General features: G+C 32.2%; 3 protein-coding genes across 7 annotated transcripts; all 3 read right to left on the reverse strand.

Moving 5' to 3' along the window:
* Positions 1–75: 75 nt before the first annotated feature.
* LOC103871293 (UDP-glycosyltransferase 89A2) lies at positions 76–2251 on the reverse strand. The gene has a single exon (XM_009149526.3). It carries the CDS (start codon positions 1583–1585, stop codon positions 161–163), a length of 1425 nt encoding a protein of 474 aa, XP_009147774.1. The 5' UTR covers positions 1586–2251; the 3' UTR covers positions 76–160.
* A 237-nt stretch (positions 2252–2488) lies between these two features.
* Positions 2489–4668, reverse strand: LOC103871294 (zinc finger A20 and AN1 domain-containing stress-associated protein 2). Of its 4 annotated transcripts, none has more exons than XM_009149527.2 (3): positions 4506–4668; positions 4333–4373; positions 2489–3293 (listed from the first exon to the last, which is right to left on the reverse strand). In XM_009149527.2, exon 3 carries the CDS (start codon positions 3281–3283, stop codon positions 2777–2779), a length of 507 nt encoding a protein of 168 aa, XP_009147775.1. In that variant the 5' UTR covers positions 3284–3293; positions 4333–4373; positions 4506–4668; the 3' UTR covers positions 2489–2776.
* A 1563-nt stretch (positions 4669–6231) lies between these two features.
* On the reverse strand, positions 6232–19953 carry LOC103871295 (AP2-like ethylene-responsive transcription factor PLT2). Of its 2 annotated transcripts, XM_009149529.2 has the most exons (9): positions 10765–19953; positions 10466–10670; positions 9839–10286; positions 9655–9737; positions 9494–9502; positions 9298–9386; positions 9122–9195; positions 8881–9008; positions 6232–7272 (listed from the first exon to the last, which is right to left on the reverse strand). In XM_009149529.2, exons 2-9 carry the CDS (start codon positions 10602–10604, stop codon positions 6554–6556), a joined length of 1689 nt encoding a protein of 562 aa, XP_009147777.1. In that variant the 5' UTR covers positions 10605–10670; positions 10765–19953; the 3' UTR covers positions 6232–6553. The 2 variants fall into 2 exon arrangements, with proteins under 2 accessions (XP_009147777.1, XP_033130087.1); XM_033274196.1 differs by having other exon boundaries at positions 10466–19953.
* Between the last annotated feature and the right edge of the window lie 1729 nt (positions 19954–21682).

Consider the following 21682-nt stretch of genomic DNA (forward strand, 5'->3'; position numbering starts at 1 on the left):
AACCTTTTTTCTTACCACCAAACTACCACTGCTTAGTTCATTCTTCATGTTTTGCACAGTCATAGTCAATATGTCTAGTCAATATGTTGTGAACGATGAAACATACATTTTTATTTGAATAGACCATCTTGAAAGGCTTTTTCATCATATATTATTATCGTTAAAGACAGCTTAATTCTATTACAAGTCTCTCTAAATCTGCATCAGAGCTTCCTCCTGCTTTGGTCGCAGCTAGTACCATCTGTCCCATCTCCTTAGCCCGACCACGCACATTGCGTCCGCATTCACCCATTGTTTCAGCTACAACCCTACCTAACTCATTCGGGTTCGGCACAGTATCACCCCCTTCACAAACTATAACAGCCACACCCTTATCCTCCACAAGCAACCTTGCATCCACAAACTGATCTGCCCCCATAGGCCAAGCTAAGATCATGGTCCCACTTGCCACCGCTTCCATCACCGAGTTCCATCCACAATGGCTCAAAAACCCGCCAACCGCCACGTGACTCAACACAGCCACCTGAGGAGCCCACCCTCTAAATACCATTCCTCGACCCACGACCCGATCCTCGAACCCATCGGGTATCGGGTCTGTCTTGGCCACCCAAACAAACCTGGTCATGCTCTTTTCAAGAGCAAGAGCCAGGGCATCACATTGGTCTTTAGTCAACACTTTTTGGCTTCCAAAGCAGATGTATAGCACAGATCCATCTAGACATCCATCGAGCCAGCTCATTAGGGCCTTCACGTCTACACTGGAATCAAAATTCCCCTTGCCTAACCCGACTGAAGAGAGCGGTCCAACCCCGAAAACCCGGTTATGACCCGTTTTCAGCTTCACATAATCCATGTACTCCCCTTCCAGACACTGACAAGAATTGAAAACACAACCATAGCTCAAGAAATTCATCATGCTGTCTCTCTGACTTTCGAGATCTTGTAATGAGGGAGACTGCGGGACTAAAGACGGGAGATGTTCTATCTTGAAAACAGGAGAACGAGGAAGATCCGAGAGACAGACCGGCTCAGTTGACTCAAAGAGATGAAGCTTGTCGGAGAAAAAATGGAGTATGGAAGCTAAGAATGCTCCAGAGCTAAAGAAAGCGAAGCGAGGGATACCGAGATCGTTGGTCCATCCAAGAAAGAAGTCAGAGATGATAGCGACCGGAGGATTGGGATGAGAACTTAACCAGTTGACGATAGGCTCACGAAGCTGACGCATAGAAGCCATGATGACAGGGTTTCCCGAAGGACCGATGTCTTTGACGTTTTCAACGCCAGGAGGGAGTGAAGGGCTCTGAGGGAAAGGGAAAGTGACGGCGGCCACGGTGGATGGATGAGCGGTGAGAAGAGGAGAGAGGTAAGGAAGGTTTTTAGGTGTTACGATGATTGAGACAGTGATGTCGCCATGCAGACAGAGTTGATGGGTTAAGTCGAGAAGAGGAAGCAAGTGGCCTTGTGCGGGATATGGAAACACCATTATGTGTTGTTTCAAACTCTTGCCTTCTGTTTCCGATGGCGGTAGCGGCATTACTCTGGTCATTTTGGTTGAGAGATGTAAAATGTTGGGTACGTAATGCATTCATACATTCGATGGCATTTTATATATTATGATTTTTTCAGCACATTATGACATGTTTACAACTATTGTAGATTTTTTTCTGTGTTTGAACGTTATTTATACTATTTCACCAAGTGTAAACTGGAATGTGGACCCAAAAAATCTTAATGTATGTGTATCATCTAACCTAAATAGAAAGAAATCTACATGACAGAGATATAAAATCAAAAGAAGATCATGACATTAGAATATAAAAAATCTTGACATTTCATTTTAGTCATACAATGAGATTTAAATTTAAGAAAATATTGTAAATTTAGTATTGGTTAACAATAGGAAGTATATATATATATATATATATATGAGTTTGCAAATAAAAAAAATATTTAATTATATGGTTTTATGTATCATGCGTGAGAATAATAATTAAAATTATCATATATTTAAAAATGAAAATTTAAAATAGTCTTTAAAATTTTAAATTCACCGTTTATTAGAAAATAAAAAAAAAACTAAATCAATAAGGTAATCATTTTCCCAATTATAGAAAATTAGTTTGAAATAATGTTTTTTTTGGTCAAGTAATGTTATTATATATTATATTTGTGCGTATGTTTTATCATTCTCCAACATGTTATCCTCAATATTTTTCCTATGTTATTCCAGTAATCCCTACAATTTTGTGTTAGTATAACGCTGGTTGGCTTTTAACTTTTCTTTGAAATAATAAAAGAGTAAGGTAGCTTTTCAGTTTTCAGTCAATTTAAAGAAATAATAAAGGATTTTATCTGGTTATTACATTGGTAAACCAGGACAAGGTAGCTTGTGTTCATCGAGCCGGGTGTCAAAGTTCATGACTCCACAAGATAATTGAAAATGTATCAAAGCCTGACCTAGTACCTCTACTGAATGACAAGCATAAGCTTTTAAGAAAAATCTTCATATAGCTAAAGTTACAATCTCAATATGATACAGACCCAAAGGAGTAAACATAACCAAACCATAGTGCTCATAAATAATATTAAAAAAAAAAAAGAGAAACACATCAAAGCATATATATATATTTAAGAGCACACTTCTCTGCTTGCAAACACAAGATAATATAGAAAGTTTTCACACCACAGATACTGGCAGAGAGAACGGAAGAAGCTAAAGATCAACACACGCTTGAACCAGACACGGACATGAAGAAGGAAACATAGTTTCTGAGTTTCAGATCTTGTCAAGCTTATCTGCCTTCACAACCGGGTTCGCTTTGGCTATAGCTTCTTGCGCAGCAACATGGTAATCGAAAGAGCAGTTATGAACGTCTGCATAGCGGTGCGTACCACAGAAGAGGTCACCACATCGACATTTGAATCCAGTCAAACCAACCCGTTTGTTGCAAGTAGTACATCGGCTGGGCCCTTCCTTTGGTTTTGCTGCAGCTTCTTCTGGTGCTACTACCTCTGCAACAGCTTGTACAGAGACAGCCACAGGCTCGATGGATTTGGTTCCAGCATCAACCAAATCAGCAGTGAAGGTTTCCTTTAGGATGTTGCTGGGTGATCCAGACACTGCAGATGCAAGCTTGGCCCCCTGTTCCTGTTGAAACAAGATAGTCTTGTGGCACTTGGAACACATGTTCATTGTGGCAGCGCTTCCGAAGAAACCGCAGTTGTTGATGCATAGCTTGGGACCCTCGGGTGGGCTTTGGCATCCTGTCTTGTCGTGGTCCATTTCTGCACTTCTAAAAAGTCATCCTCAGCTTCAGTAACATAGAAAGAAGACAGAGTTCTTGACAATTAAAAACCTACTTAACAAACAAGCACAACCATTAACCATAACGAACATATTGCTTTCAATAAAGACTCAACTCTACCAACAAACCTTATGCATGATCTCATAACCTATAACCACGGAGACCTTCCAATGTTTCAAGATCTCAAACACAGGGAAGAAAGAAAGCAGAAACAAGCCTAGAGCTGATCTTCTACTCACACCACAAACAGATCCTACTAAAACCTAAGCTTTACGTGCAGCTAGTTCCAATAAAGCACATGTGATTTTACGGAAATAGAAGTCTAACCGGAATCATTAATAAACAACAGAGAAGCTGAGAACTGTCATCACAAATCACTTCAAGATCCTAAAACATAGCTAACATCACTTCCATCCTTGTTAGAAATGAAATTAGCTTTTCATATCAGCATAAAGCTAAGACGTTAATCACTTCCTCAAGTTTTTTTTTTAAAGTTATATCATTTCCATCCAACACAACCTTATTCTTGGAAATAAATTGTTAGAAAACAGCCTTTTATATCAGCATAGAAAGAACTTTCATAACAAATCATATAGTATTTTAGAAACCTTACAATAACGCAAACAGAAGGTAAACTCAGCTGTAACCAACCAAACCTTTCTTTACAGAAATGAAATGTTAGAAATGAGCCTTTCATATCAGCATAAAGCTAACATTAACATAAAGCTAAGAGTTTTCATCACAAATCACTTCCAAGTTTATGAAACACAGTTAATATCATTTCCATAGCAACAAATCATATAATATTTCAAAAACCATACACAACCCACATAGCTAATCTCAGTTCCATCCAACACTAGCTTTCTTTACGGACATCAAAACTACAAAAAGTTGGAAGCTTTTCGTAGCGATTCAATAAGACAGAACAAAACCCACATGCAAAAATACTACCAGACCAATCAAATCATTAAACTTGATCCCTGTTCTTACAATAGAACCCTAAATCAAATAAGACAAAGCTATTCACCTGTTTGCCCGAGAAGCCTTGATCGATAGATCGTTCGGTCCCTAATCAATGAAAAAAAGACAAAACCAACCACCAATAAGTTGTCAGAGAAACCTCCAAACACACACAAAGGGGTTATCGAAATCGAGACATACAACAGATATAGAATCGAAATAAGAGAGAGGAAAGTTTACCCTAAGAATCTCTCCGAAGAAGATCTTCCGTCTGCTGGAGAGATCCAGCAGAAGTTGAGAGGTTAGAGGAGAGAATAAAGTTCTCTGCTTTTCTGAGTTTCTCTCGTCGATAACTTTTTTTTTTTATATATATTTTTCATTCACACCGTCTATTCTAGAGTTTGGTACGACGTGTCCCTATCTTATTGGTTGCTTCCGTAGATTTTTTTTTCTCTTTACTCATTTCAAAAATTCAATTCATTTTATCTTTTATGAAAAAAGCTTCCATATGTTAAAATATCTACATTGTTTTTTTTTAGCTTAATATCTACATTATTAAAGTAATCGAATGATAATAATATAATAAATTCAGTTATTTGATTAATTTAAAATATTTAAACAAATATAACCACTTCAATATACACATGTTCTTTGTTTTTTTTTCTTGTTTTTTTGAGATTCTCAATAATTATTTATTATTAGAGATGTTCTTAACTCACTTTTTACAAGGGAACAAGAAAAATCATTTCTCAAAAATTCACCACTAATTTGAACTGATATAAATTTTGTATTAATACTATTATTTTAAATTCATAAACGTTTCTGATTTTTTTTTTTTAAATATGGTTTTTATATTCGAAAGTTAGCATTTAAAGAAAGATATTAGATCCCATTTTAATGTTATTGATATCCCCTATATATTAATAGAGAAACATTAAAAAAGTTATAACATGTAGTTTGTAATAATTAAAAAAAGTATCATGCTGAGCTGTTATGTAATTGGAATGCTAATTTTTCTTACGTGGCGGCTTGAAAATCAATTGATAATTTTTTTAGTCCAAAATTAAATTAATAAAAAATATTATATTATATAGTATGTCTATGGCCAATTCATTTATCAAATTGAAATTATTATATATTATTTCCTTAAATAAAAACCTACGGAATTACTTAATTTGATTGAAATATATATATCACAATTAATGATTTTAAATAATAAAAATTTTCTAACAATCTGTATATTTTCTATCATTTTTGTTTAATTATTTATTATTAAAATAAATTACACAATTACATTAATCATATAATAAAAATATAGATTTTTTTGGTATATGTTGTATTTTGAATTTTTCAAAACGAGTATAAATTACTAAAAATATTAAAAATCTCACATAAACTTTTGTGATCAAGGTCTAAATTTTTTTCTATATTAAGATACAATGATTATGAAATCATATGAATATGTAGTTTTATTTTAATAGGTGTTTATGTTAATATATATATATATATATATATATATGTTTCATATCGTTTATATTAAATTATATATCTTATGAAAATACATACTTATAAACTGAAAACTGCAAACTAATCAATTAGGGAACACTTTGAAACACTAAAATAATACCTTTTTTTTTGTCATCAACTTATATAGACTCATACAAATTCTGTAAAAAAATAATACTCTTTTTGTTATGTTTTAATTTACCATTTAGAACTTTTCACACAGTTTTAAAAGATTAGCACAATGCCTATTATAGCTTTATTTTACAATTAATTGACTCCACATCATTATTACGACAGCTTATAGTAGAATGGGTTAGAAGTATATTTTGTCATATTTTACCTAAATTTCTAGAAACGACAAATATATCAAAATAAAATAAAATTTCTAGAACGTCAATTAAAAGATAACGAAAAGTAACTATATTACTAGAAATAGTAATAAGGTATACATGATTCAAAGTAGAGGAAATATAAATCTTTAAATAAAACGAGTTACAAGTTTGAGAAACTAGTCAGAAGGGTTAGCTTTTAAACAAAATTTGGGCACTTATGAATCTTGTTTTAGTGCCCATAAAACCCTAACCCTTGAGGACTCTGTTAACCGCTGTCTACAAGTTCATCATCTTCGCCGTCATAAGTAAAACAAAGAAACAAAATCCTAAATTCTCTGCTAACCAATAAGAAGACTACAGTCAATCCGGTTACTTGCGAGACAAGGAAATAATATAGCTGTCATCTAGAACCTACCTTGTCTCGCAAACAAAGACAGATAAACCAGCCTTTTATTCATTCCACATTGTGAAAACACCTCCTGGATTTGATCCCTGAACAGACTCTCCAGTAGTCCATCCTCCATACCCTGTGGCTCCACCTGAAGGAGGCATATCATAATCAACTTTAACCGTGGAAAACTCATCCCCAGCAGATGATCCAACGGTCGAGGTTGACCCAATACCGATCCCATTGTTTCCAAGAAACCCTGAAGTGTTGTTGTTGTTATCATCGGAGACAAAGCCCTGAAGCATTCCAGGGTTGCTCTGAAGATAAGCATTGTAGAGCTGCGAGCTGTGACTAGAAGACTGCAAATAATCGTTGGTTTGTTGTTGGTGAAGATGAAGCTGTGTCTGGATGTAACTATAGGAATCATACTGCGAGATATCATTGTTGTTCTGTAGAGTAAGTAAAGGCTGGTGATGATGAAGATGCTCAAAAGGTTGTTGAATGCTTAGCGGGTAAGGTTGAAGCTGAAGCCTAGAGCTCGAGGGTGCACCATACTGATGGAGGTTTGAGCTCAGTGCTATCATTTCCTCGCGTTTTCTTGATGATTCAAGAGCTTGAGCTTCTTTGAGACGTTTAGCCGCACCACCTCCTATAGGAAGTGTGTTACTCTCTAGGATGGCTTTCACGTCGTAGCGGTTTATCTCAAAGTTTGTAACCGCGTTTAGACCTCGAAACTTTATTGCAGCTATGTCGTATGCTTCTGCTGCTTCTTCCTCCGTGCCTGAGCAAAACAGATTAATATAACCATGACAATATTGTATTCTCAGAATTTTCTACATATATGGATATCTATTGATTGTTATATTGCAATATTAAATTGATCTCTAAATATACTGATATCCATATAATTTGAGAGAGATCGTGATAGTGCGGTTCATATATATAGGAGAAAATTGTATCAAAATTTGGTATAGAGATATATCCCTTATATATTAAAAGAGAAGCATTGTAATAAATGCATTCACGTTATAATAGACACGTGTCAGTCTCACAATGATTTGATAATAAATATGCTAACGCGTTCACACTATAATCATAAATGTGTTCACACTATGTATTTTGTGTTTTTTAAATAAAAAACTCACATACATGGTTCCAATAAAACTCTCAATTTTTCGGTTCGAATAAAAATAGATAACGAATCAAAAACCAAACTATATATATATTATTTTTATATTTACGGATAAAGTTGAGCAAAATATTCATAAATTTTGATTCGATTCGTTATCCGTTTTGATTTGAACAAAAAAAATTGGATATATTTGAAACTCTACGAAACAAATCAAATACAAAAATACAATATCCAAAAAGAAGCAAATCACAAATACCAATATTTTTAGGAACATATATCTAATTCGATATGTTATATGCATATATATACATATATGTAAATAATTATATATATGTTATATATATTATACTTTATATCATTTTTAAAATATTTTTATGAATTAAATTTATTATATTAGGTACTCGAATTTAAAAGGTTATATAATGTTTTATTTTTGTAATAAAATGTTATTATTAAATTATTTTAAAATTTTATTTTATTTACGAATCAAATCAGATATTCTTTAAAATTTTAAATATTTCGGATATCCGAGTCACCGAATATCTAGGTGGTTAAATATCGAATCGACAATAATGCTTTCAAATACCCTGATATTTGATATGTGCCCATTCCTATTTACGAATATATTTTTATTTTCTTTATATGAAAAATGACTAATGTCAAGATCTTTTTATTTTAAATTAATTTTAATTTTATCTTTCATATATTATTTTGAACAAAAATGTCATTTAATATTAATTAACAATATCTTTATATATTTTTCAACTATTTTTATATACTTTTTACATAAACATACATGTGCACCTTGATGTGAGCACCTTCTAACTAAGTATTAACCACAACTGAAATATCTAATTTTTTTGAAAGTTGAAATATTTTTTCTTAATGTTTCTTTCACTACCGACCAAATTGTAGTGAATTGATTTATCTTAATAATATTCTTTTCTATTTCTTAAACTATTATCTGTTTAAAAACTCTAATATGAAACTATTAGTTCGACATAACGACTATCTAAAATTCATAATATGAAAATAAACAAATAATAACATTTTAATCGAATAAACTAAAATGAATATTAATTTAAAATCATAGTTATATTTTTGAAGATTAAAAACAAAAAAAAAGGTAAAACCTAACCAATATCCAGATTAAACAAATTTAATGTTTTTCTATTAAAAATAACGAAACTAATAATCACATCCCGCGCAAGGCGCGGGTTATTACCTAGTTCATATATTAAAATAGTATATACTCACTGAAAGTTCCCAAGTAGAGATCTTTGTTTCCGGCAACTCGGCCGATCCTTGCTTGCCATCTTCCATGTTGATGATGCCTTGTTACTCCGCGATACATCGATGCACCACGCGAGAATCCACTACTTTTCCTGCAATGGATGACGAAAGTTCTTTGATTAGAACACTACCATATTCATATATATATATATATATTGTATTAAAACTATGCAACGTATACATTAAAGAATGAAGTTAAGCCAACCTTCTAATAGCAGCCACAAACTCTTGTCTCGTCATGTGTTTCATCTCCTCAACTTCCTTTTCGTAGTTAGTAACCTAAAATAAGTAAAAGAGTTGGAAATAACAATAGTCTCAACCATTATAATTAACGATTAGAATCATACGCAAATATATCGATGAGAATTTAAAATAGCTTACAGGAAAGTTGGTAGTAGTAGAGGGGCCCCAGTATTTAAGTGCAGCTAAATCATATGCTCTTGCTGCTTTCTCTTCTTTGTCATACCCACCTGAATTTAGTTATAAGTTATAACCCGCTAAAACCAAACAGTCTTCTGTTTTATAAATCAAAGTATAATCGAGACCCAAAAAATAAGAGTAATATAAGTATACTCACCTAAGTAGACTGTAAAGATTTCGAAGAAGTCCCAAGGTTCAAGCATCAAAAACATAAGAACGATGAGGAGAATAATTAGCATTACGTAGTCTAAAATATAATATCGACTTAGATGCGACCAAAAGAGGAGCCTCGTTAAGTAATTAATCAAGTATACTTACCTTGTCTTCCTTTCCTTGATTGTCCTTCTCTTCGACAACTATTATCCCAGAGATGCGCTTCGTATCTACCGGTCCATCTATGTCTATAACACCCAAGATAAAAATACAAAATACTTATAAACTCATTTATTTACTAAACTCAAAAGAAAAATCAGACGGCTTTAAGAGTTGATCTCATTAAGACCTTGTAACGCCACGATAGATAGAAGTTCTTTGTCCAAAAGTTTCCAAGGTCCTTTTCGGTGTAGCTTCAACGATGGCTCCTCCACCTGTGTTAGTAGTGCTACTACTATTATCAGTGCTAATATCATCCGGTGAGGCTTTAAGGGTGGCGGCAGCAGCAGCAGTAGCTCCAGTACTTCCCATGGAAAGAGTGAGAGATTGTAAATTGTGAGCACTCGCTTGAAGCTCATAGTTATTAGGAGTGTTAGAGGCACAAGTGACAACGGTAGGTAACAAGCTGTTGGTTTGGAAGTAGTAATCTGAGTCATTGGTTTGATGAATGTCGTTGTAAGATACGAGGTTGTGGTCGGCTTGATGAATCTCTGATTTGCCAACTCCTAAGAAATCAGCCACTTTTGGAACCCCTCCTCCTTCACCGCCTCCACCGTGTGGATTGATCATATTCCATTCTGAGAAAGCATACCATATTTGTGAAAAAAAAATTTTTGAAAAAGCGAAGATTTAACATGTGCAACTAGTTACATCCGAATAATTACTATAAATACAAGATTTACATATATTTCGAAAAATAAAGGAATTTCACATTTACATGAGCATATATAGAAACAAAATGTGCATTTACGTATACCTTGGTTTTGAAAAGGGTTGTCCATATTGTCGTTGACCAGGCCCAGGTTGAAATGAGAGGTTTGTGAAGAGTGGATGTGAGGAGGCAAAGAAGAGTGAGTTGGTGATAGAGGAAAGGCAAGCCAATTGTTTGAATTCATTTTCTTCTCCTCTTTGGAATCAAAACTTAAATCAGTACGATATATTTGATCCTGCAATGATATGAACTGAGAAGAAACACGAATCGATTAGAGACTTATAAAAGAAAGAGGGGTTACTTATCAAGGATTGAGGAGAAAAATAGATCAACACAATCGTTACCTTGTACTTTCTCTCTCTAAAAACTCTCTTGTAACTTGAGGGGTTTAAACCAAGGAGAAGAAGATATGTGTTAAAAGTGTTGAAAGTTAATTTTTAGGAAGCCAAACAGGTTATAAAGTTAAACCTATTACACATGTTCGTTTGAAATGTTTTTATAATTAAGCCTATTAAGGATTATCTTAATTTAATTATCAACCATAGAAATGATGCAAATGTGTATATATTTGACCCAAAAAAAATATACATGTGTATATATATATATATATATATATATATATTCAATTAGAAATATATATGTGCTATTATGCAGAACAACATACCAACCACAATAATACAATGAAGTGCCTTTAAGTTAATGTTTGCTAAATTAATACAAATATTACACTTCACATGTTTGACTGTATCTGGGATATGGTATTGCAATAAATAAGGACGCGAGTGTCGTAAAGAAGACAAAGCTACTTGCAACTGGAAAAAATAATCCAAACCCTAAAAGCAATTTTTTTTTGTAAGAACCCTAAAAGCCACATACTTAACAAAAAAAAAAAAAAACCCTAAAAGCAAATTTATCACTTGAATATACTACTTCATCCGTTTCAATATAGATGATGTTTTAAGTGATTGTTTTCGTTTTATAATGATGTTTTCACATATTTATGTAATTTTTTTATCAAAAACTGTATAGCCAATTATATTATATTTTTGTTTATAATTAAATAATTTAGTTTTAAATTATATTTTCATGATTTTTTGTTTAAAAAATAATTATAAAATAATTTTTTAATACGTATTTAAAGATTCAAACCTTCATATATTATATGAAACGAATGGAGTATTTAATACCAAAAGAAAATTGAACTCTCTAAATTACACCCACTTGGATTGTTGGAACTCACGTCCCTCGTTTACTGCGATTAATGACTCCCCAAAGCCCAGCATTCCCACACTGCAAATCATATCTCATTCTCTTACCATTGACCATATTCTCTCTCACATCTTTACATACACATGTACTTACATATCCATTATACATATACATGTGTAACCGCATGACTACGTATTCGTATACGTCTACGTGTGCACACAATCGCATTGAAATGAATCAAATATAATATACGTACATAATACAACTGGATCGATCGTCTGAAACTATAGTAGTATATTTGTAGATCCCCGAGTTTACTCATCTTCTGCATGTAGTACGGACATGCAATATTATATAAAGCGACGTAATTAATTAAATATTTACAAAGCGCATTGGAAAGGGTAAAAGTCACTCTTTGTTCAAAATAATTTGAATATAAGGGAGAAAGGAGAAAAATATAATAAGTATAATCTTCGTTCTCGAATAACAGAATGTATTTAATTTGTTTATAGATACAATTCCATTTTATATATTTTATCATGTAAACTGAAATTAGAACATGGAAAAAGAATTGGGCTGAGATTTTATTTTGCTTTCCCGAGATAAAATATGTTGACCAATTAATCGAATTCCGCACCCGTCAAAGCGAGATATTGTTTAAAAAATTAAAATTAAATAACAAATAAAAGTAACATAAAATTTAAGTGTTAAAGTTACACTTAGGTAATGTTCTATGCACACTAGAAGCTTGCCTTGTGCTAGGAGCCAGGCCTTTGTTTAGTCGCGTGCATCTGTATCATCCATGATCAATAACACCGTTTCTACTATCATATGACAAAATATTAATTTTATGCACATTCACCGTAAGAACTTTTTTTTGTACACCAAAATCTTCATTAATAGAGTTAAGTGATTACAAAAGTATTAGCAACATCGTACAAAAATTGATTATTACTTATCTCTGACAGTGAATTTGTTGGAGCTTGTTTAATTCACCGTAGAGATAATAGTCAAGTTTTAACACTAACGCTACTCCTCAAGAAAAGAAAACGAGTTCCCATGTGACGAGTGACGAGAGTTCGTTGATACTAAAATTATGATCTTAGTTTTGATGTTCCACTTCTTAAGATCAATTGTTATATTCGTGCAAAGAAAAAAAGATCAATTGTTATATATTTATACATACATTATAATTATATAGTGGATGACAAAAAACAAATTATAATTATATAGTCTACATATTGTATTAATATTAAAATATTAACACCAAAATACTAGTAATAAAGAATTACATATATATCTCTATGCATGCCAAACTATGTAGTAATATAAATATGTTGTTTGTATTTTCCATTAGTGTCAAAAACAGAAAGAAGGTTAGGGTGCACATAAATAAATATATATATATATATCTGTACGTCAATATCTTAAAGGTATATAAGTCTGCTTCAAAGAAAGTTATTGTTTTCTTTCGTAGCAATGACATTATATATGTTCTTTAAATTTATTTACGACTGTGTTTTAAATATATGAAAATGTCAATTGTGTAGAAAATAATTAATAAGTTTCCTTTTTGCGCCTTCCTCCAAACTGAACTTACTCAGAGTTCAGACTGGTGCATCTCAGATAGTTAATTAATGCTCCTAGAATCTAAAGAATAATAATCAAATAACGAAATGATGCAACTGTGATCATATGATTGTAAGGACAGTGATCTGATTCATATTATTTTAGAAGATTTAAGTAAAATAACAGACGAAAGGGAATCATAGGCTGCCATTTTACTATATTGTTTTGCCAAACTAATAGCTAGCTTCTTTCCTAAATTTAATATAAAAATAACTTGAGTGTGACTGAGAAAATTTAACAAGACAAAGTGTAGCCATCTGAAGTTCCAGAAAACTAATTTTTACTCTCCAGAAGTTGATTATCTTAAGAAATGTTGACAAATTAGAACTACAAATGCAAAAAACCACAACTGTATATTAAGAAAAGCTCAGGAGCAGTGACGCTTTATTATCTTGAAAGGTCTAATCGTAAACTTTATTATGTAGTAAAGTACTTACCAAACCAAGTTGGAGTTTTTTAAAGTTACTTTCTCTTATGGAGAGAAACATGTACACACACACACAAAAAAAAAAATTTAGAAAAAAGCGACAGTAGGAATCAGACAAAAGAAGAGAAGAAGGTGAAAAAGGTTTATGATAGAAATAAATAAAATTGAAATAAACCTACAAACTAATAGTAGTATATTGCAAAAGATCCAACTCGATTTCTAAAGGAATTCTTCAGGTTATGTCTGAAAGTAATAAAAGAAAGAAAACTTGCAGAAACTGGGAACAATTTAAGAAGTTGAAATGTGTGTGTCGAGACGAGTGTAGGAGATTATGCAATTTGCTGACTCTAGTCACCGGCTATGGCTTTTTTATTATTCGCGATGTTTTAGTTATTGCTGCTTCATTTCTTATGATATCTCCACCATCGCGTATGGATTTTTTTGATCAGATATTGTCGATTTCTTCTTCCAGTCAGTCGCATTTGCATGCAATCTAATAAAACATAACAGACACAGAGAAAATGAAACCACTTTGATAAAAAGGTTTTTACTAAAATGCATGAACAAGAATACAATCCAAAAATGGCAGTCTATGAAACATTCGTCTAGCCCTAAAAAAAATTTAGAGCTAACATTTATAAATCGGATGACCTCCAATTTTTTTGAAAACTTTCTTTTTAAAATTTGTTTTCAAATGTTTATGATCCACTAAATCTCAAATCCAGCCTTGATTCCGATTCACTATTTTGTTCTTTCGTTGACTTAGATTCGAATACATACCTACATTTAAGGTTTAAGAAACCATTTGAACCAGAATTGAAATGTTAAATCCTCAATAGATCCAAATTACTCCGCGGTACCATTTGTGCAAATCAGAATATCTTCGTATCGAACTTAAAACGGATCGGATGGTACTGAAATAACACTTCTTTACTCAGTAACGTTACATGATATATATGATTATTGGGATTAGACTAATTTTCTTAAAATAATAAATTTCACATCTTACACCTGGTAGATACTTTGAACTATTTGTACCAATATAGTTTTAGTACACTACATTAATTATACGCAAAAGATTTGCAAAATCTTATACTTGAGTCTTTGTGGATGATAAAAAAATTATACATATTGAATCACTGTCAAAACCCACGTATGTATATATTAACATATTGATTCTGAAGTCTACGACATTGTACAACCTGCCACCATTGTATACATGATATCTATAGATCCTTAATAGTTGATATAACAAAGTTAAGCTCATCAAAATACCTATGAGAGAAAAATATCTAAATTATACAGTTTTGAAGTATATAATAGCTCTTATTTTATCTGTCTGTTATGTGACTTATGACATTCTATTATCTGTATGTTAGTATATATATGGTTGTATAAACCCGAGCCGAATTGAACCCACTCAAAATAGTATAAATTAAAGATAATCTTAATAACCATTGCTATATATATACGTGCATCATATTATCCTAAATTATAAGCAGTCTTGGGAAGCCAGCATATTTAGATTAAAGAGGTTAACTAATCAACTTGGGGTACTTAATAATGAAACAATAGCTAGAACTCAAATATTTGTGTTTCATGTTTTTCCTCATTTGGCGAGTATGTTATACAATTATGTCCTTGGTGCCTTTCATGCTTGAAACCTTGTACTAAGAAACCACATAATTTCACATCTACAAAGTAGAGATTAACGAAATACTACTAATTTAACGCAAATGTTAGAATACCACTTATTGTAATCACCGACTTTACTCGAACAAATCGTTTTGTTAAGTGCGTCGTCGTCTTATTAAGTGCTGTCCATCGAACTTTCGACAATATATCAGTAATTATGAGTAATACATGATCACTATCTATATGCGATGGACCATGATTAAAATTATGATTTTTTAACATGTGACGTTTATAAACACACACACATATATATATTTATGTATAAAAAGAGCGACACACTTGTAATTAGCCGTGGACACATTTGAATAATTCAAATTTTTAATAATTTAGTTTATAAATACTATTGTTAGGATATTTGGTTATTGCAAAACTAAATATAACTAATATTTTAAGTTATATAAACTCTATTTTAAAAATTCATATATTCATACAGTTAATTTTGGTTGGTTTTAATTCAGTTTCGGCTTTTGCTTTTAAATATATAAGATATGTACGAATACTTATAAATTTGATTTGTTTCAGTTCCAACTTGGGTATTGATATGGTTTGATTTTTTTTTATTTAGGGTAAATGTACCCTTGCCTATTTGTAACATTAGAAATAATATTCACATTAGAAACGTAATAAAATATTTTTTTTAAACATAATAATTTACACATATCAAGGATATGGCTTTTTCCTTGATATCATTTTGAACATATATTATTAGGAGTTAAATTTACAACATAAAATTTAATTATATTAAAGTAATCTCTAAATATAACCTAGTTGTAAATATAAGAATCAATTCATCAAATTTTTCTAAGGATATCTTTGGACGAGTAAAAAAAAAATTTTTAAAAGCAAATTTGAATAGAAAGGAAAAGGCTAAATATTTGGAAACATTTCATAAAATCATCTTGAAAAATAATGGAAAAGGCCAAATAAATAAATAACTTTGGCTAACCCTTTTCTATTGATTAATATTTCCATATTTTCAATTTTATTTTATTTATTTTCATGGATCACTTAAATTTTGTTTTCTACGTACCTTTTACTTTTGTTTTATCGCAAGTAATAAAATATTTTATAATTTTTTGTATATGCATAGTCTAATATGGTTTCTAAATAAACTAGGTAATAAAATCGATGATAATTCAACATAAATATTGTTTCAATCAAACACATTTATAAAGGTATGTGGTTCTGTTTTATGAACATTGTTAAGTTTCAAAAATATATTTTACAGCCTATATAAATGGTTACCAAAATTGGGATGCCATAAGACTATAAGACTATTTAGCACTTAATATATTCTAATTGTATAAAATTAATAAACAAATTGTTGGTGATTTAGTACTAGTGTAAAGGAGCTTAGTTTTTGTTATATTTCTAATCGGAATGTCTTTTAGTATGGAATGTTATTTTAAATTGTAATTTCTGACTTTTTTATGTAGTTGAAAATATTATACTGCATCTGTTTCACAATGATAGACTTTTTAGTATTTTCATATATATTAAAAAACACAGTAAATCACTATAATAAATGTATCATTTTCTGTAATTTTCAATTTTCAATTTTCAATAATTTTTAACCAATAGTAATTCATTAGATCAACTAATTTTCTTTTTTTTTTTTTGATCAAACTACTTGCATTAAAACTAAAAGGGGTGTTTTACTCCATAGGAGGTACATCAGCACATAAGAGAGCCGACTTTGCCACTTCGTCGGCCTCAGTGTTTTGTAACCGAGGTACATAACAGAAAGAGATTGTATCAAATAAACGACAAAGGTGATAGATGTCAAACATAATGCCATACAGCGCCGGTCTTGATTCCTTTGTCTTCAATAGAGAGATGAGGACTGAAGAATCAGAGAAGACGGTAAGGGATTGAATGTTCGACGACGCAGCCATCATGACTGCAGAACGCACCGCAAGGGCTTCAGCTATAAGGGCTGATGATGTATAACGACGATGATACCGGATGGTTGGGAGTGAAGTGCAGTTCGGTCCTCTGAAGATTCCTCCCACACCGCAGGTTCCCGTCTCCCTTTTCCATGCAGCATCGACATGGCACGTATCTTCGTAGCCGTGGGGAGTATAAGTGGGTAATTTTCTTAAAAATCACAATTTTCGTAGAAAATACAAAAAGGCTATCTTTGTGAAACAATTTTTTTTTAAAACATCTAATTTTATGAAACGGATGGAATAGATTGTAAGTCTGGAATTTCACATTCTTAAAAAAAAAAAAATTTGTTAATAAAGAAACAAACGAAAACACGAAAACCGGTGGACATTTCTTGAGGTGCGCGAAAGCAAGAGAGAGAGAAAGAGAGGTTCACGGGAATCCAAAGAAAAACTTTGGAGAATTTCAATGGTGTGCAAATGTGTGAAGGAGGAATCGCCGGGAAAGTGCTCGTGTCGCCTCGAGATGGCACTCTCCCTCCTTTTTAAAATTATAATAAGTTTCAACTTTTTTTTTTGATCAAAAATAAGTCTCAACTTTAGTTCCAGCAATTGTTTTGGAACAATTGGAAACAATAGAGTTCGTAGGGTTTGTCTTTGTATGAGCATGATGTCGCATCATAGCTGTTGTAGTAGACTCTTTGATATGCCTATATGTTTAGCGTCTTCTACATTTGAATGATCCCCAAACAAATGACTGATGTTGCCGTTTTTGCCAAAAATGACAAATATTGCTAAGTTTGGTGTTTCTATTTGATTTAGATTTTTTTGAGAAATTAACTAAAATACCACATATTACTTTTCATGTTTATATTAACCATTTTTATCTTTATTTTTACAAAGATAAAAGATATCTATAAACTTAAGGTTAACTAGTATACACTTAAGATTTAGAGTTGAGGAGTGAAGTATGAGTTATGACTGTGAAATTTAGGATTCAAATAAATATATAAATAAATAATCAAAAATAATTTTTGAATTTCAAAAAGAAAATTTGAAAAATATATTTCAAAGATAAAAATTCAAAACAAAAATTATATAAAAGTTCGAATTTGAAAACATATAATTCGAAAACTATATAAAACTTGTTTTATTTATTTAAATAATTATTTATTATATATATAAGGCAAGTGTATAAGAATATTTTGTCTCTTAATGAAAAAGATATCTGTGAAAATGTCATTTTAGTGATGACAATCATGAATAATGGTACGATAAACATGAAAATCCTCCAATTTTCTTAGAAGAATTCTAACTTTACCTCAAATTTAATATTGTTTTTAAATTTAATTTCAAATAATAACTATTTTTATAAATATCTTAAATTTATTATGAAAAAGATAAAATTAACATTCCTAAATCATTTATAAATGTTTGAAAATTATTTATAGAAATTTATAAACTAATGGTGGGATCAGTTGGTAGCTTCCAGTTTGATTCTTGGGATTGCATGGCAAAGCGGAGGAACCCCTTACTTGAACAAGAGGCTTCGAGAAAACTAGTATTTTCTGAATTATATGAAACCAGTAAGTAAACAATGAACCTTGTACCACCCATCGCCAGACAGACTTAGTAGTTGAAACAAGTCGATTTTTATTGATCAATTAGAATTGCCTACGAGAATTTACATATATGTTTTATTTACTGAGGAAAATCCCCCCCCCCCCGATAAAGAACAGAAAAGAGTCAAAGAACACCACTCTCCTTAAAATATCAAACCTTAAAAATAATCACCTAAACTTTAAACCAAATTTCAGAGTATTTTTAATTGAGTATAGAGCATCTCCAAAAATACTCTTTATTTAAAGTTTCCAAAACTCTATATTCGAAGTTTCACAAGTAGTTAGTAATATATTTTGTGAACTTTAATTAATAACATTTTTTATGCGCAGAGTAGTAACACACGTTTGTAGTTAGTAACATGTTTTGTGAACTTTAATTAATAACATAGTTGTTGATATTTAGAGATGGCATTTGGTACCACCCGCCCCGCATTGGCCCGCCCCGCTGCGGTCTCTCTCTCCGGCGGTTCTTTGCGGGTAAGCCCGCCGTGACCCGCGGTACTTAAACCTCTGCCCAAACCCGCCCCGCTTACTACATAGGACATTGCAGGCTGGCCCGCGGGTATGCAAAACATGATGTTTCATTGGGGTGAGCTTGAGAAGATGTTGTTGTTGTTGTTGTTGCACGGTGCAACTTGCTTCGGACGAGAAGATGGAGAGTTCCAGTGGAAGCTCGAGGAAGGAGAGAAGCTCCAGTGGTGGTGGAAAGAAGATGGAGAGAAGCTCTGATGGTGGTCTTAGTCGAGGAGAAGAAGAATCGGTTGGTGGTGCTGCTCCTCTGGTGCTCGTTGGTGGAGTCGTGCTGTAGAGAACCCTGATCGCCATTTTCGTCTCTTGACTCTTTTTTTTCAGGTGTAAAGACAGCAAATGAGGAAGTGGTCGCGGGTTATGTCGACCCCGCAAGACCCGCTGAGCCTAGACCGCAAAAGCCCAAACCCGCATGACACTTACCCGCGAGACCCGCTTTTAAATGGGCTTCGATTACCCTTACCCAAATCCGCCCCGCATGGGTCTTGTACGGGCCAGGCCCGCGGGCTGCGGTCAAAATGCCATCTCTATTGATATTGCTTCACTTGTTCGATATGACTCAATTTGTTTTGCGCAAATACAAAGAAAATATTTAAAACTGTAAATTAAGATTCTAAATAGTTCTTAAAGCGTCTCATGAGTCATGTCTAATACCTATGTAATAAAAATTAGATTTATGGTAGCTATGGTAAGAATAAGCATAGTTTAGATTTATCATGTATTGTGTATATAGAGGCTTGTGATAAATAAACTTAACAAGTTTTTCAAAGCTGTTATGTTATCAAAGTCTTATATTCTAATTCTTTGAACGGTGAAAGATGGTGAAAATGATGCTAGCTGTGTCAGAAATTGCCATATGTTATTTTCTTTTCTATAAAAATTGGGTGTAACACCTAGTCATTTTGGCTAGCGTTACTATATACTATAGGTTGTCGTTTTTGTTTGATAACAATAATTTGTTTTAAAATTATGTATTTTTACTGCTGTTGCAGTTTCTGAAACGAGTTCATCTCTTTGAAATTTTGATTTTATTTCATATTTCTTTTAGACGTGTCTCTATTGTTGGTGTTGAGACGCGATTTAAGTATGTTTTCTTTTAATTGCTCTTTCTTTAACTTCCGAGTGGAACGATTCACATGACTGGGCTTGTAGATTTCGATCCCAAATTGCCCACACGTTGGAGGTACGCTTGGATTTAGTTCACCTTTCTCTTAAGCCCATTAAGTCTTCCACTAAGGGGCAAACATTTTTTACGGGCTTATTCGAGCCCACATGGGAGATGCAAAGTTTTTAGAGAATCCAAAAATCAATGTCTAACTTAACCTCTAAATCAAACTTAACAAATGTAGTTTCGTAAATTCTCAACTGAAAACTAATTGGTAATGATAAAGTTTCATATATTTTCTAGGTCTTATCTCACATTTTGGTATATATATATATTTTTTTTTGAACATATATGTATATTAAGTTCATGCATAGACTTAACGTTCGAAAACAAATTGGTTATAAAAGACTTGATGCATTACTTGCATGTGATTTTTAGATCTCATCTCACTTTTAGTATAAGATCCCTCAAATATGAAATCAACTTGTTTAATTAGGGATAAGTATGTGATCCGTTGAAACATTATCCACTACATTTTTATTTTTGCTACTAGTGAGTAGTGATTAATCAAACACCGTCAAATATATTACTATTACCCAGCCTGTGGGGCTGAGTAGGCATACTTTCACATTACAACCTTAGTGTTTATTCACTTTGTTGTCTCCCTTAAATTGTGCCATTACCATATAAATATTTCATGTTAGCAATAAAGTTTAGGCTATCTTTCATGTTCTCATATTTCTTTGGTAAGTCGTTGTTGAAGAAATCATGGCCGACAAGGGTCATCATGGTATCGAATTCTCTTTTTTTTCCTTGCTAATTAAACTTATAAAGTATATTCTTTTCTTACTTTGATAATATGGGTGGAAGCAGAAGACGAATGTGATTCATATAATGACATTATCTCTTTATATATCTCTTTAATTTTTCTGATTTTTACTTTCATTCCGTGACCGAAAAGCTTTTCTTTTCATCTACTTTTTAATTTTTAATTACTTTTGGTAGCTTAGGTGGAAACTTTATATTGTCTTTTGAAACTTGAAAACACTACTGAAATCTTTTTTTTTTTAACACTGCTGAAATTTTAAGAAATATTTTCTTGAAATATAGACTTGTAGAGTTATAGTCACTACTCACGAACACATTTTTTCATCGTCAAGA

This window comes from Brassica rapa, chromosome A06 (assembly GCF_000309985.2).
Source record: "Brassica rapa cultivar Chiifu-401-42 chromosome A06, CAAS_Brap_v3.01, whole genome shotgun sequence".
Classification (NCBI taxonomy): Eukaryota; Viridiplantae; Streptophyta; class Magnoliopsida; order Brassicales; family Brassicaceae; genus Brassica; species Brassica rapa.